The sequence below is a fragment of the Phyllostomus discolor genome, chromosome 7 (assembly GCF_004126475.2).
Source record: "Phyllostomus discolor isolate MPI-MPIP mPhyDis1 chromosome 7, mPhyDis1.pri.v3, whole genome shotgun sequence".
Classification (NCBI taxonomy): domain Eukaryota; kingdom Metazoa; phylum Chordata; class Mammalia; order Chiroptera; family Phyllostomidae; genus Phyllostomus; species Phyllostomus discolor.
The window spans coordinates 75106876-75119874 of record NC_040909.2 but is presented as its reverse complement, the minus strand read 5'-3'; the positions used below and the strand labels follow the sequence as shown (position 1 = coordinate 75119874).

Genomic DNA, 12999 nt, shown 5'->3' with positions numbered 1-12999 from the left:
TTGTAGTTTTAATTGAACAGGTATTTCACATCTTTTAGTTTATCCTAAGTATTTCATATTTTTGGTGCTATTTTAAGTGGTATTGTTTTTTATATTTTAGTTTCTATTTATTTCTATTAATCATTCTGGTCTATAAAAAGACATTTAAAAAAAGATTTTATTTATTTACTTTTAGAGAGAGGGGAAGGGAGGATAAACAGAGGAAGAGAAACATCAATGTGTGGTTGCCTCTCAAGCGCCCCCTGCTGGGGACCTGGCCTACAACCCAGGCATGTGCCCTGACTAGGAATTGAACTGGCTACCCTTTGATTCACAGGTCAGCATTCAATCCACTGAGCCACACCAGCCAGGACAATACACTGATTTTTATATACTGATCTACTTTCTTGTAATCATGTTAAACTCACATATTAGTTCTAGTAACTTTAAAAAAAATATTCTGTTTGTTGTTCCACATGCCGTTTGTGACTAAAGACAATTTTAAATCTTACTTTTCAATCTCAGGGTTCTTTATTTAAAAATATTCTTCCCTAATTACATTGGCTAGAATGTACAAAGTGCATTGTTGAAGTTATGGGAGCTGATATCTCTGACTTGTTCCTGATTTTATGGGCAGTCATTTAAATTTTTCCCCATTAATTTTGATGTTAGATGTAGTTCTTTTTAGATGTCTATTAACAGATTGAGGAAATTATTTTATATTTATCATTTCCTGAGAATTTTTAACCTGGATAGGTGTTGACTTTGTCATATGGCTCTACATTGATTGAGGTGGTCGTATGGCTTTCTGTTTTTAATCTTTTGACATTGTGAATTACATTGATTCTCAAATGTAGAAACAACCCTTGTGTTCCCAGTATAAAGTGCTTGGTTAAAGTGTTATCTCATTTTTATGTTGAAGGATTCCATTTGTTAATATTTTGTTAAAGATTTTTATGTTAATCTATATGAGAGTTGTTTATTTTGTTTTCTTTAGTAGTATCATACTCTATTTTTTGGTATCAAAGTAATGTTGGCTTCATAGAATAAGTTAGGGAGTGTTCCTTCTTTAATTTTTAGAAGAGCTTGTGTAAAGTGGTATTATTTCTTCCTTAGATATTAGGTGGAATTTATCATTGAAACCCTCTGGGCCTGGAGTTTTCTTTCTGGAAGGACTTTTAGCAACATATTTATTTTCTTTGACTTATATAGTACTGTTGGGGTTATCTACAATGTTTCTTCTTGAAAGAGCTTTAGTAATTTGTGTCTTTCAAGGAACTTAAGTTGTTGAACTTATTGTCATAAAGTTGTTAGAAAATATTACCTTGTTATCTTTTCAATACTTTAAGAATCTATAGCAATGTCAACTCTCTTATTCCTGATATTGGTAATTTGTGTCTTCTCTTTTTTTCATGATTATTCTTGCTAGAGGTTTACTAATTTCATTGATCTTGGCAAAAAACAACAACGAGCTTTTGTTTTTATTATTTTTTTTCTGTATTGTTTTCCTGTTTTTTATTGTTTTAAGCTTTGTTTTTATCTTTAGTAATTTATTTTTTGTTTACTTCAGATTTAATTTTTTCTTTTTTTCCAGTTTCTTAAGATGGAAGCTAAAAATGAACTAATTTGGTATCTTGCTTCTTTTCTTGTATAGGCAAGAAATTGGTAAATGTTTTATGGGAAATTGAGAACTTATGTATATTCTGTTCTTTTTGTGTAGAGTGTTCTAAAATTGTCATTCGAGTTATGTTCATTGGGTGTTGTTCAAGTCTACTACATTCTTTGAGATTGTCTGCTTGGTAATTGTTAGGTCAGTTATTGAGAGTGGGCATTGAATCTCTGACTTGACTTGTGGATTTTCTCTGGAAAGTTCTATTAGTTTTTGCTTCATAGATTTTTTTTCACTTTACCAGTGTATAATGAACACTGTATATAAGAGTACTTTATTCCTGCATGTTCTCAATTGTTTCTTCCTTGTGTTTGCCCTTTTCATTTTCTACTTGGCAACATGTTCAAGATCATTTTGTGGTCCTTGCCCAGCTTTAGTCTAGTGATAAACACCCAGCTAAGGTGAATGCCCACACGAACAGTTTTTCCATTAGCTTTCTCCTGGTGCACTCCTTCAAGTGTAGATGACATATTTCTTCCTGCAGATCTGGACTACTTTGTCAGTTTGCTGCCCTTTGTAGTGTCCTTGCACAATCTGAACTTCATCACCTATTTCAGATGGGCATGGATTGAACATTGTACTTCTGTTTCAGCTTTTTGGAATGTGGGAAGGTACACTGAAAAGCCTTTTACAGTCCTTGCTCTGGTCAGAAGTCACAAAGTTATTGAACTTCATTTTGGCCCCTTGTGCTTCTGTGATGATGCAAAAGGAAAGAGCTTTGCTTCATAGATTTTGAAGCTGTGTTATTACCTGCCTAAATATTTAATATTATTACATCTTGATTAATAGGCCCCTTTATTCTGATGAAATTACCTTTGTTATCATTGGTAATAGTCATTGCACTGATTTACTTTGATATTAATGTAGCTATTCTGATTTTTCATCAATTTATATTAGGGTATCTTTTTTCAATCCCATTACTTTTGATCTATATGTGTCTTGATATTTGAAGTCTATTACTTATAGGTAGTAGAGTTGGATTTTGCTTTTTTTTAAATCCATTTTGACTATCTATAGCAGGAGTATCAAACTCATTTTCACCAGGGGCCATATCAGCTTCACGGTTGCCTTCAAAGGGCTGGATATAATTTTAGGACTGTGTAAATGTAACTGCTCCTTAACTAGGGGCAAGGACCTTGGTGCTGCTGCCTGGTAGAAATAAGGTGCCAGGTGGGATAAAACAAGGTGGAGGGCCAGATTTGGCCCACAGGCCTTGTGTTTGCCACCTGTGATCTATACCTTTTAAATGGAGTCATTTACATCATTTTGTTTTAGTTTTCACAGTCATCCTTTGTGTTTTTACTAGCCCCATTTCACTAAAGTAAAAAAGCAGAGAAAGAATAAATTATTTCCCTAATGTTGCATATAATAAATGGTGGTGCTATGACTTAAATGCAGTGTGTTTCAGGATTCCTACTTGAAATTATTAAATTTTTGTTGTAATAGGATTCTTCCCCCCCCCCCCCAGTTTCATTTAGATATAATTGACATGTAATATTGTATTAATTTTAGATATACAGTGCAGTGGGATTCTTAACAGAGGTTTCAGAAAGGCAGAGGATTGACTAGGAAATATTTGTAGTTTATAGAATGTTCATGTTGATGGTGGTAAGGAGAGTTTGAATGGGAAAGTATTATGTTAAGAGAATGATGTTAGGATGGCATTTCAGTTTTTTAAGGGAAAGATATTGATATTCTTCACTAAAACATTGGCAAGGAGTATAAAGAAAGGAGTCAAGATCTGAAAAACATTTTTGAAGTTGAGTCAGTAGTTTGGTAATTGGATGCAGGACTAAATGGAGAGAGAAATAGAGGAGACAAGGTAGACCACTCAAAGGTGTCTGGCCTGTGAGACTTGGAAAATGGTGACATATGAAAGATAGGAAGCAAGGGGTAAATGAAGTATTCTGAGTCCAAGTTTGCAGGGGCCTGAGACTTGGTGGTGACAATGGAGATTGCAAGGAAGTTTTGAGATGTTGTTAAATAAGTCTTAGGAAGGCAAGGGTAAACAAAGAAGTTATTGAGGTTTTGAACCTGACTAATGAATAATGGATGCAACATTCTGGGCTGTGAACTGATTAGAGATTAGGAGGAGAATGGAGATGACATTTGTGGCAGAGATCTTTGTTAAATACTGTAATTTAAAAAAAAGAGCTTATCATGAACAAAATGTTTTAAAATTAGGTAAATGTCTTTAAGATATGTTTTAGGTATACATTTTAAACTGAATCAGAATAAAAGAAAAATTAATCACTTTTAACAGATATACACGTATTTTGAATTTCAAGTGATTGTAAATATTTTCCAACTATGTATTTTAAGTAACTGTAAACCTACATGAAAAATGGAAAGAGTAGTACAATAGATACTCCTGTCTTTCAGATTTACTAATCATTAACTTTTTAGTACATTTACTTTATTTCTTGCTTCTTGTACATAGCCATACACTTTTTCTTTTTTTTTTAAAGGTTTTATTTATTTATTTTTAGAGAGGGAAGGGAAGGGGGGAGAGAGAGAGACAGACAGACAGACATCAATGTGTGGTTGCTGGGGGTTATGGCCTGCAACCCAGGAATGTACCCTGGCTGGGAATCGAACCTGGGACACTTTGGTTCCCAGTCCGCACTCAATCCACTGAGCTATGCCAGCCAGGGGTAGCCATACACTTTTTCCCTGAACAACTTGAAAATAAATTTTATCATGACATTTCTTATTTATTCTTTCTTATTTATCTTATAAAACCAAAAACATTCTTCTATATAATCACAGTATTGTATCATCACTCAAGAAATTTGACTTTGAACATATTAATTTAATGTAGTGGGGCAAAAGTAGGTTTACAGTTGTTCATATAGGAAATGATACAATAATTAACAAATAATAATGCAAGAATAAACGTGTTTCGTGTCCTTAAAACTGCAAACCTATGTTTGTCATACCCTGTATGTGGTCTACAGTCAAACTCCCTAAGCTGTTCTCTAAATGCCTTTTCTACTATTTTGTCTTCCTAGTACAAATCCAATTAGGGTTCAGACATTGTACTTTGTCATATGGTTTCATGTTTCTTTAACATCTTTTCATCCATAATAGCTATTATTCTTTTGTTTTTTTCTTCTCATGACATTGTCATTATTGAAGTGTTAGGCCCACTTGTCTTATAGAACATACCATCATCTAGCTCTGTCTGCTTGTTTCCCTATGTTTACATACAGATTAAATTTTTTTGATCAAGAATTTTATAGCTTCTCACTAGGTCGTATCAGAAGGTTCATGATGTTAGTTTGTGTGATTATAGATGCTTTAACTTGTTTAAGGTATTTTTTTCCCTGATCTCCTTCCTGCAAAGAACCATTTATTTCTTTATAATTAATAAGTATTTTGGGGTTAATACTTTGTATTCCTAGACAGTATAACTAACTATATGTGGAGTAAAATAGTGGATTTTATGTGTTGTCCTGTAACTTTATTCTAAATTAGCAAGGTGAACAGTAGGTTTGGGGCTCATAAGGAAATATCTGAATGGAAGGTTAGGCAAGGGGGGAGATGGGTGTGAAGTGAAGACTGACAGGTGGAGCCTATAATATGCCATGCTAGACATGAACAGTTGAAGGTTTTTAACTTGCTCTCTCTCAGTTTGGGTGATGCAATTGGATTGAGTTTTAGGAAGATAGTTAAGCAGCAATCAGTTGGGAAATTATGTCTGAGTTAAAGATGATGAAAGATTGACTCCAATGCAGTTTGACTGGCAGGCAGAAGAGAGAGGTTTGAGAAATACTTATGAGGTTGAAATGGACAGATTTTGGTGACTGGTTAAACGTTGGTTGTGGAGGATTCAGAGTGTCTTGGTGACATAATATTTGATAGGATTTTCTGACTCATTGACTTGATCATTCTAAGTATGGAGTTTAAGGAATTTGATTTTATAAAGTGTTACAGAGACAGGGCCTTTTGGATTCTCTTACAGTTTCTCTTAATTCTTTGTACTGATTCTACTTTTTTGAGGACTATTTGAATGGCATTAACAATTTAATTCTATTTAGGGAAGTGATTTCTTCTTGACTTACTCTACCCAAAATGTACATACATGCTTTTAAGCATTTGGATAGGACAGAACAGACTTTGGCACAATCTTTTAAAATTCTTTCATGAGGTAGAATAAGATTTTGTTGCAAATGACCTGTAAGGTCACCTGTAGCTCTAAAATGTTGATTCTATGGTGTATCAATTTGTCTCTCAGACAGCACATTTGATTTTCTGAAAAATTTTAATTTTTTTTCTTTCTCTTTGTGTTTTTCTAAGATGTTCTCAGTGCAACTGAGTCTTGGTGAGCAGACATGGGAATCGGAAGGCAGCAGTATCAAGAAGGCCCAACAAGCTGTTGCTAATAAAGCTTTGGCTGAATCTACACTTCCCAAACCAGTTCAGAAACCACCCAAAAGTAATGTTAATAATAACCCAGGTATGGCCAAACTTGTTTCCTTCTATTGTGTTGTATCTTCTGTGTGGGCTGGTCTCTATATTGTTCATTCTAGCAGTCCAGTTGTGTAGTTAACAGGTGTATTGATAGTACATATGAAAAAGACAGGTGCATCATAACTAAGGTGAGAGAATGAAGAAGGTAATTGCAATTATTTTAAAAATTTGCTTTAGTAGATACTTCAATGACACATTACTAGCTTTTTAAATCTTGGTGAAGGGAAATTTGGATACAAGGAACAGAAAATAAGGTTGAGTTTTTTTCTAAAGTAAAGATAGAAATTATCAATTTCTCTTTTTAAATATATAATATAATATTTAATAAAGTTCTTATTCTTTCTTTCATTTTTTAAAATATTATGCTATTTTTATTTTTATTTATTTTTTTAGATTATTTATTTTTAGAGAGGGAAGGGAGGGAGAAAGAGAGAGAAACATCAATGTCCGGTTGCTGAAGGCCATGGCCTGCAACCCAGGCATGTGCCCTGACTGGGAATCGAACCTGCGACACTTTGGTTCGCAGCCCGCGCTCAATCCCCTGAGCTACGCCAGCCAGGGCCTCTTTCTTTCATTTAATAAAAAATTATAAAAGTAGCCAAAGCGTCTTCTTATTCTTTTTATTGGTGTAGAAATGACTGATATTCAGTTTAGAACATTTATATGAAATTTAATAAGAAACCCACAAATAAAAAAAAAACCCATGTGTGACTAATATAGTGCTAAGTAAATGAATGTTCTAATTTTAAGCTTCTAATAATAATTTTAAAAAGTTGTTCTGATTGTTTATAATACCAACAACATTATATGTTCAGTGATTTATTGGGGAGAAGCAAACCTGTATTGGACATAGTGCATGAATTGACAATATCACATTAATAAAGTTTCAAAAGCTTAGTACCAGCCCTTTATCTATGTACTTGTTTGGTAACTTATTAATTCAAGCAGTTACCTTCTGACCAATGTTGCTTTCGATATTTTTGCGATGGAATACAAAAAGACATTTTGCCTGCTAACAGTGACTCTATAACCTAATTGTAGTTTGCAAGCATGCTCATAATCAAGTTAAACACTTCTTTCTCATGAGGCACCTGCTAGGTGGTCACAGTCTCCTCTTGTAAGGACTGCTCTTTCCAGAACTCTATGACTGTCCTATTACTGGTCTTTTTGCTTCTGTTCAACTGATTCCAGTATTTTTAAGTAAGCTTAAATAAGCCAAAACATTATTACCATAAAGAAAAAAACCTTGTTCTATTCAGTTTAAAGTTGGTAAGAGGTTACCTACTTATTTAATTTTCAAAAATCTCTTTAGATTACTGGTTGATCATTAGTACCCCACCACTACCTCTGTTTATTAAGTACTTTTATATATCTAAGAAGTATAAAATAAAATATTTTACAGTTGTGTACATAAAACACATAACTCAATGGTAAAGATTAAGTACCAAGTGGATAATAACAGCCATTAGTATTGTAAGTAGTGATAAATGTGGACTGAGGTAGTGGAGGTGAGATATGGGCCTTGACTGGTATGGAGGAGAGGAAAGAATACTCTGAGGGAGTACTGTGAGGAAAGGCATTGGAGTTGGAATCTAGACAATGGGTTTGGTTTAAAAAAGTTTTGTAGATGGTTTTTAGCTAGAGCAGGTAAGTGACTATTAAGAGAGAAGACTGAAGATGTATTTAGGGAGTGATTGTGATGGACTTGAATGCCAGTCCTAGGAGATTAAGTTTTATCTATACAGCAGGGTCCTCGAATAACGTTTCATTAGATGCTGTAGGAACTTAACTCTCATTTACATCACTTAGTCTATGGCAAATTGGTTTCCTTATACAATGTTTATATTAAAGACAGAGAACTTAGTGTTAAGTGAGGACTTATTGTGGTTTGATGGATTAATATTTATGAGCTGGTGGGTGATATGTTTAAAAAAGCATTTTAGGAAGTTCAGTTTGACATGTGAATGGAAACATGATCAGTTAGGAAACCACTGCCATAGCTTATGGATGAAGAGAGAAGGAAAGAAACTCATGTGCACTGAATACCATGCCTCTGCTCTGCAGGGGTGTTGGGATTGGCAGCTGGAATGGAGCGGGACAGGTGTTCCTGATCCAGTGGTTGAAGCCATGCAAATGCAGTGCTCTGCAGAGAGGATGGTGTGAATGAAGAGCGGTGTGTGCTGAGGTCTGGGTCAGGTCCACCTCCAAGGGTTATTGCAGGAGCGCACCAGCAAGGAGCCAGAGGAAGGAAATAGGACTGAGTCTGGAGGGCCAGTGGAGAGGAGTTTCAGCTGTTGAAAGAAAGTTACAGTGAGCTGAGAGAATGAGACTTTGGGGGTACACTTAAAATACAGTATGTACTGGCAAGTGCACCCATTCCAGTTGTAGAACTTTGGTGGATTTTTGCTCTTTGATTACTTTATCAGTTCCACAGGCTTTACCAGAACCTCAGCAGCCTCCATCATGACATTAGTGGTTACACACAACTCCAGAGGGAACACTCTTCTGCTTTCTGATATCTTAGTTTGTTGTGCCTGTTTGTTGGAACCATACACTTAATAGCTTGGTTTTCTCAATGTTATATTTGTGAAATCCATCTGTGTTGTTTAACAGTATGGTTACTATTTCATTGCTCTGTAGTATTCTGTTGCATGAACATGCCACAACTTACTTAGTCATTGTACTGTTGATGGACAGTTGGGCTGTTTCCAGTTTGGGGTTATTAATTAGAAATAATACTGTTGTGATCATTATTGTCTGTATACATTTCTTTTGGGGATGTACGTAGGATTGGAATTATTAGGTCATAGGTTATATATATGTTCATACTTAAATCAGAAGACAAATTAAGGCCAGAAGTCAGTGAATGTCACAGAAGACAAGTGTCTTAGATGCTGTCCTTGCATCACAAGCTTCTATTTCTCCCTCTGTTGGGAAAAAAGTAAAAAAGGTATTTAGACATCAATTAGATGCAATAAAAAGACCAACACAGTTTTGGCTAGATTGAATAGTAAATTGCAGTAGCAATTAAAGTATGTTTTTGAGGAGGGAACTTTCCTGGAAGTTCGACAAGAACAATTTGACTGTTCACTCACCTATAAGCCAATTGCCATTGACTGAATGTATACATTTTAAGCAGTTTCAGGTTACCCATTATGGAGACCCAAACATTCAGCTCACTGCTTAATTCAGTATGAAGTTTCGTCACTCTGTTTTGCAGTATATGTTCGCCATTACATTTAAGTATCTTTTATTTTTTAATAAGCAATAAAGGGGCCAGGATGACAAAAAATATACATAATACCTAAAGGTGGTGTGTGCTGGTGGTCCCAGCACCTCAGGAGGCTGAAGCATTGCTTGAGCCCTGTACTGATCAAGATCAATACAGTGGTGGTCACCAGGTGGCCTGAGTGGGGGTGAAACAGCCAAGGTTAGAAACAGAGCCAGTCAAAACTCCCTTGCTGATCAGGAGTGGGATCAAGTTTGTGAATAGATGTTGCCATCCAGCCGGGGCCCCTCCCTGATTTAGTGAATCTGTGTCTCTTGAACGAATTAGCAAATGAAGGTTTGCTCCTTTCCAAGTTCCTACTTTAAAAAATTACATACATAACAATACATACATCATGTCAAACATCATTTTTTCTCCCTTGCCAACATATAGAATCTTCAAACTTTTTAGCAATTCTCGTGAGGGAAAGACATAGCTGTATTCATTGTGGTTTTAATTTGCATTTCTTAATAACGAATGTAGCATTTTCAGATGCTTGTTGGCTTTCCTCTGTTGTAGAGTGCTGTTTGAAATATTTTTCCCGTTAAAAACTGCATTGTCTATTTTTTAAGTTCTTCTATTTTTTTGACTTGTAGCATTCTTACATATTCTGGATTTGTATCCTTTGTCAGCTACATGTATTGCAGGTATCTTTCCATATTCCTAATGGTGCATTTTGATGAACAGAAATTCTTTATTTTAATGAAGTTGGATTTGTCTTTTCCCTTACGGTAGTGCTTTTGTGTATACTGAGACATCTTTATCTCCTACCAAGCTATGAAGATGACTTCATAATACTTTTAGAATCTTTATTATTTTATCTTTTATATTTAAATCTATATAGTCTATTAGGAATTAAGGTTTATGTATGATGTGAGGTTCAAGATTTTTCTTCTTAATACAGAGACACTCAGTAAATTCATGCCAATTTATTGAAAAGACAGTCTGATCCACTGCACTGTAGAAGAGGGAAGTTGGGACTTCACAGAGAGTAGAGGGTCTTAAATAGTAGTTATATCCCAGAGAGGAGCTAAATTCACTTACAGCATGGCTATTCTGCTTGTTATGAATATATCACAGAACTGTTTTGCTGTCACTCTCCTTTTATTATTTATTTTATTTTTTAAAAGATTTCTGGGGGGGATTTTTTTAAAAAATTTATTTTAATTGTTGTTGCAGTACAATTTTCTATCTTTTTAAAGATTTTATTTACTTGTTTTTAGAGAGATGGGGAAGGGAGGGAAAAAGAGAGGGAGTGAAACATCAATGTATGGTTGCCTCTAGCACACCCCATACTGGGGATATGGCCTGCAACCCAGGCATGTGCCCTGACTGGGAATCAAACCGGCAATGCTTTGGCTCACAGGTCCTTCTATTTTTTAAACTATTTTTGTGTGTAGGAGGTAAATGCAGATTTATATAGAGTTTGTAGAAAGAGTATATAGAGCTCCCACGTTCCTTTCACCCAGATTCCCCAATTTTAGCATTTCTGAGCCATTTGAGAATAAGTTGTGGACATATGTCCTTTACCCTGTAGTAGTTCAGTGTGTATTTCCTGAGTACATGGACACTCTCCTCTCAGGAAGGTAATAGTACTACTGTGTAGTCCAGAACTCCATTCAGATTCATTGACCATCTAGTGATGTCCTCTGTAGGTCCAGGCTATACTCTGGATCATATACTTAACATTTCTTTTCATCTACTCTTCAATCTGGAATAGTTCCTCAGTCTTTCATGTCTTTTGTGACCATGGCATTTTTGAAGAATACAGGCCACATCGTTTGTATACAGAATGCCCATCAGTTGGGTTTGTCTGGTGTTTCCTCATGACTTAATGCGTTTTTAGCATGAATACCAGAGAAGTGGCCTGGGCTTGCCTCAGTGTTTAATGTCAGGACACACTTGATACTGATTTGTCTTATTAGTGATGGCTTTTGCTACTTGGCAAAGAGTATGTCTACCAGGCTTCACTGTTGCAAAGTTCATTAATATGTATGCTTTATCATCAGATAGTAAGGAATAAGTATTTTCTGAGGAGATACCTTGAGACTATTGTGTGCCTCATCAAGATTACTTTCACCCACTAGGTTTCTCACCCCATTGGTAATTCTTGTCTGGGTCAATTACTACTCTGAAGACTGCTGAAGAGGACTTTTCTTTTGTAACTTATTTTATTTTTAATTATATTTTATTGATTATGCTATTATACTTGTCCCCATTTTTTCCCTTAGCCCTCCTCAACCCCCTGCTACAATTCCTCAGGCAATCCCTATGATGTTGTCCATGCCCATGGGTCATGCATATGTGTTCTTTGGCTACTCTATTTCCTATGCTGTACTTTACATCCCCATGGCTAGTCCGTAACTACCTATTTGTACTTCTTAATCCCTTTACCTTTTTTGTTCACCGTATGACCCCTGTTCCATCTAGCAACCATCAAACTGTTCTTTGTATCTATGATCCTGTTTCTGTTTTGCTTGTTTATTTTGTTTTTTAGATTCAGTTGATGATATGTATTTGTTGCCCTTTGGTTGTTCATATTTCTGATCATCTTCATCTTAAAGAAGACCCTTTAACATTTCATATGATTCTGGTTTGGTGGTGATGAATTCCTTTACCTTTTTTTTTTGTCTGGGAAGCTTTAATGCTAGCTTTGCTGGGTAGAACAATTTTGGTTGTAGGTACTTGTTTTTCATGACTTTGAATATTTCTTGCCAATCTCTTCTAGCCTGCAAAGTTTCTTTTGAGAAATCAGCTGACAGTCTTATGGGGGCTCCCTTGTAAGTAACTAAGTGCCTTTATCTTGCTGCTTTTAAGATTTTCTCTTTATCTTTAACTTTTGGCATTTTAATAATGATGTATCTTGGGTTGGGTCTCTTTGGATTCATTTAGTTTGGGATTCTATGTGTTTACTGGGCTTGTATGTCTATTTCCTTCACCTAATTAGGGAAGTTTTCTTTCACTGTTTTTAAAATTACTTTTCCAATTTCTTGCTCTTTGTCTTCTCCTTCCAGCACCAGCATGATGCGAGTGTTGGTATGCTTGAAGTTGTCCCAGAGGCTCCTTATACTGTCCTCATTTTTTTGGATTATTTTTTATTCTTGTTATTCCTTTTTCTAAAATATATTTTATTGATTGTGCTATTACAGTTGTGCCATTTTTTTCTCCCCTTTATTCCCCTCAGCCCTGCACCCCACCCCGCCTGCACTACCCCCTCGCCCTTAGTTCATGTCCATGGGTCATACATACATGTTCTTTGGCTTTTCCATTTGCTATACTATTCTTAACCTCCCCTTGTCTGTTTTCTACCGACCATTTATGCTTCTTATTCTGTGTACGTTTTCCCCAATTCTTCCCCCTCCCTACTGATAACCCTACACGTGATCTCCATTTCTGTGATTCTGTTCCTGTTCTAGTTGTTTGCTGAGTTTGGTTTTTTTAGGTTCAGTTGTTGATAGTTGTGACTTTGTTCTTTTATTGTTCATATTTTTTTATTGTAAGTCCCTTTAACATTTCATATAATGAGGCTTGGTGATAATGAACTCCTTTAACTTTATGTTATCTGGGAAGCACTTGATCTGCCCTTCCATTTTAAATGATAGCTTTGTTG

At 35.4% G+C, this 12999-nt stretch overlaps 1 protein-coding gene across 1 annotated transcript in view; it reads left to right on the top strand.

Annotated features, from left to right (window-relative positions):
- The window catches only part of STAU2 (staufen double-stranded RNA binding protein 2), a 343590-nt gene that overhangs the window by 54508 nt on the left and 276083 nt on the right, over positions 1-12999 (top strand). The window contains 1 exon segment of the mRNA XM_028517965.2: positions 5948-6107. Coding sequence (XP_028373766.1) covers positions 5948-6107 — 160 coding nt within the window.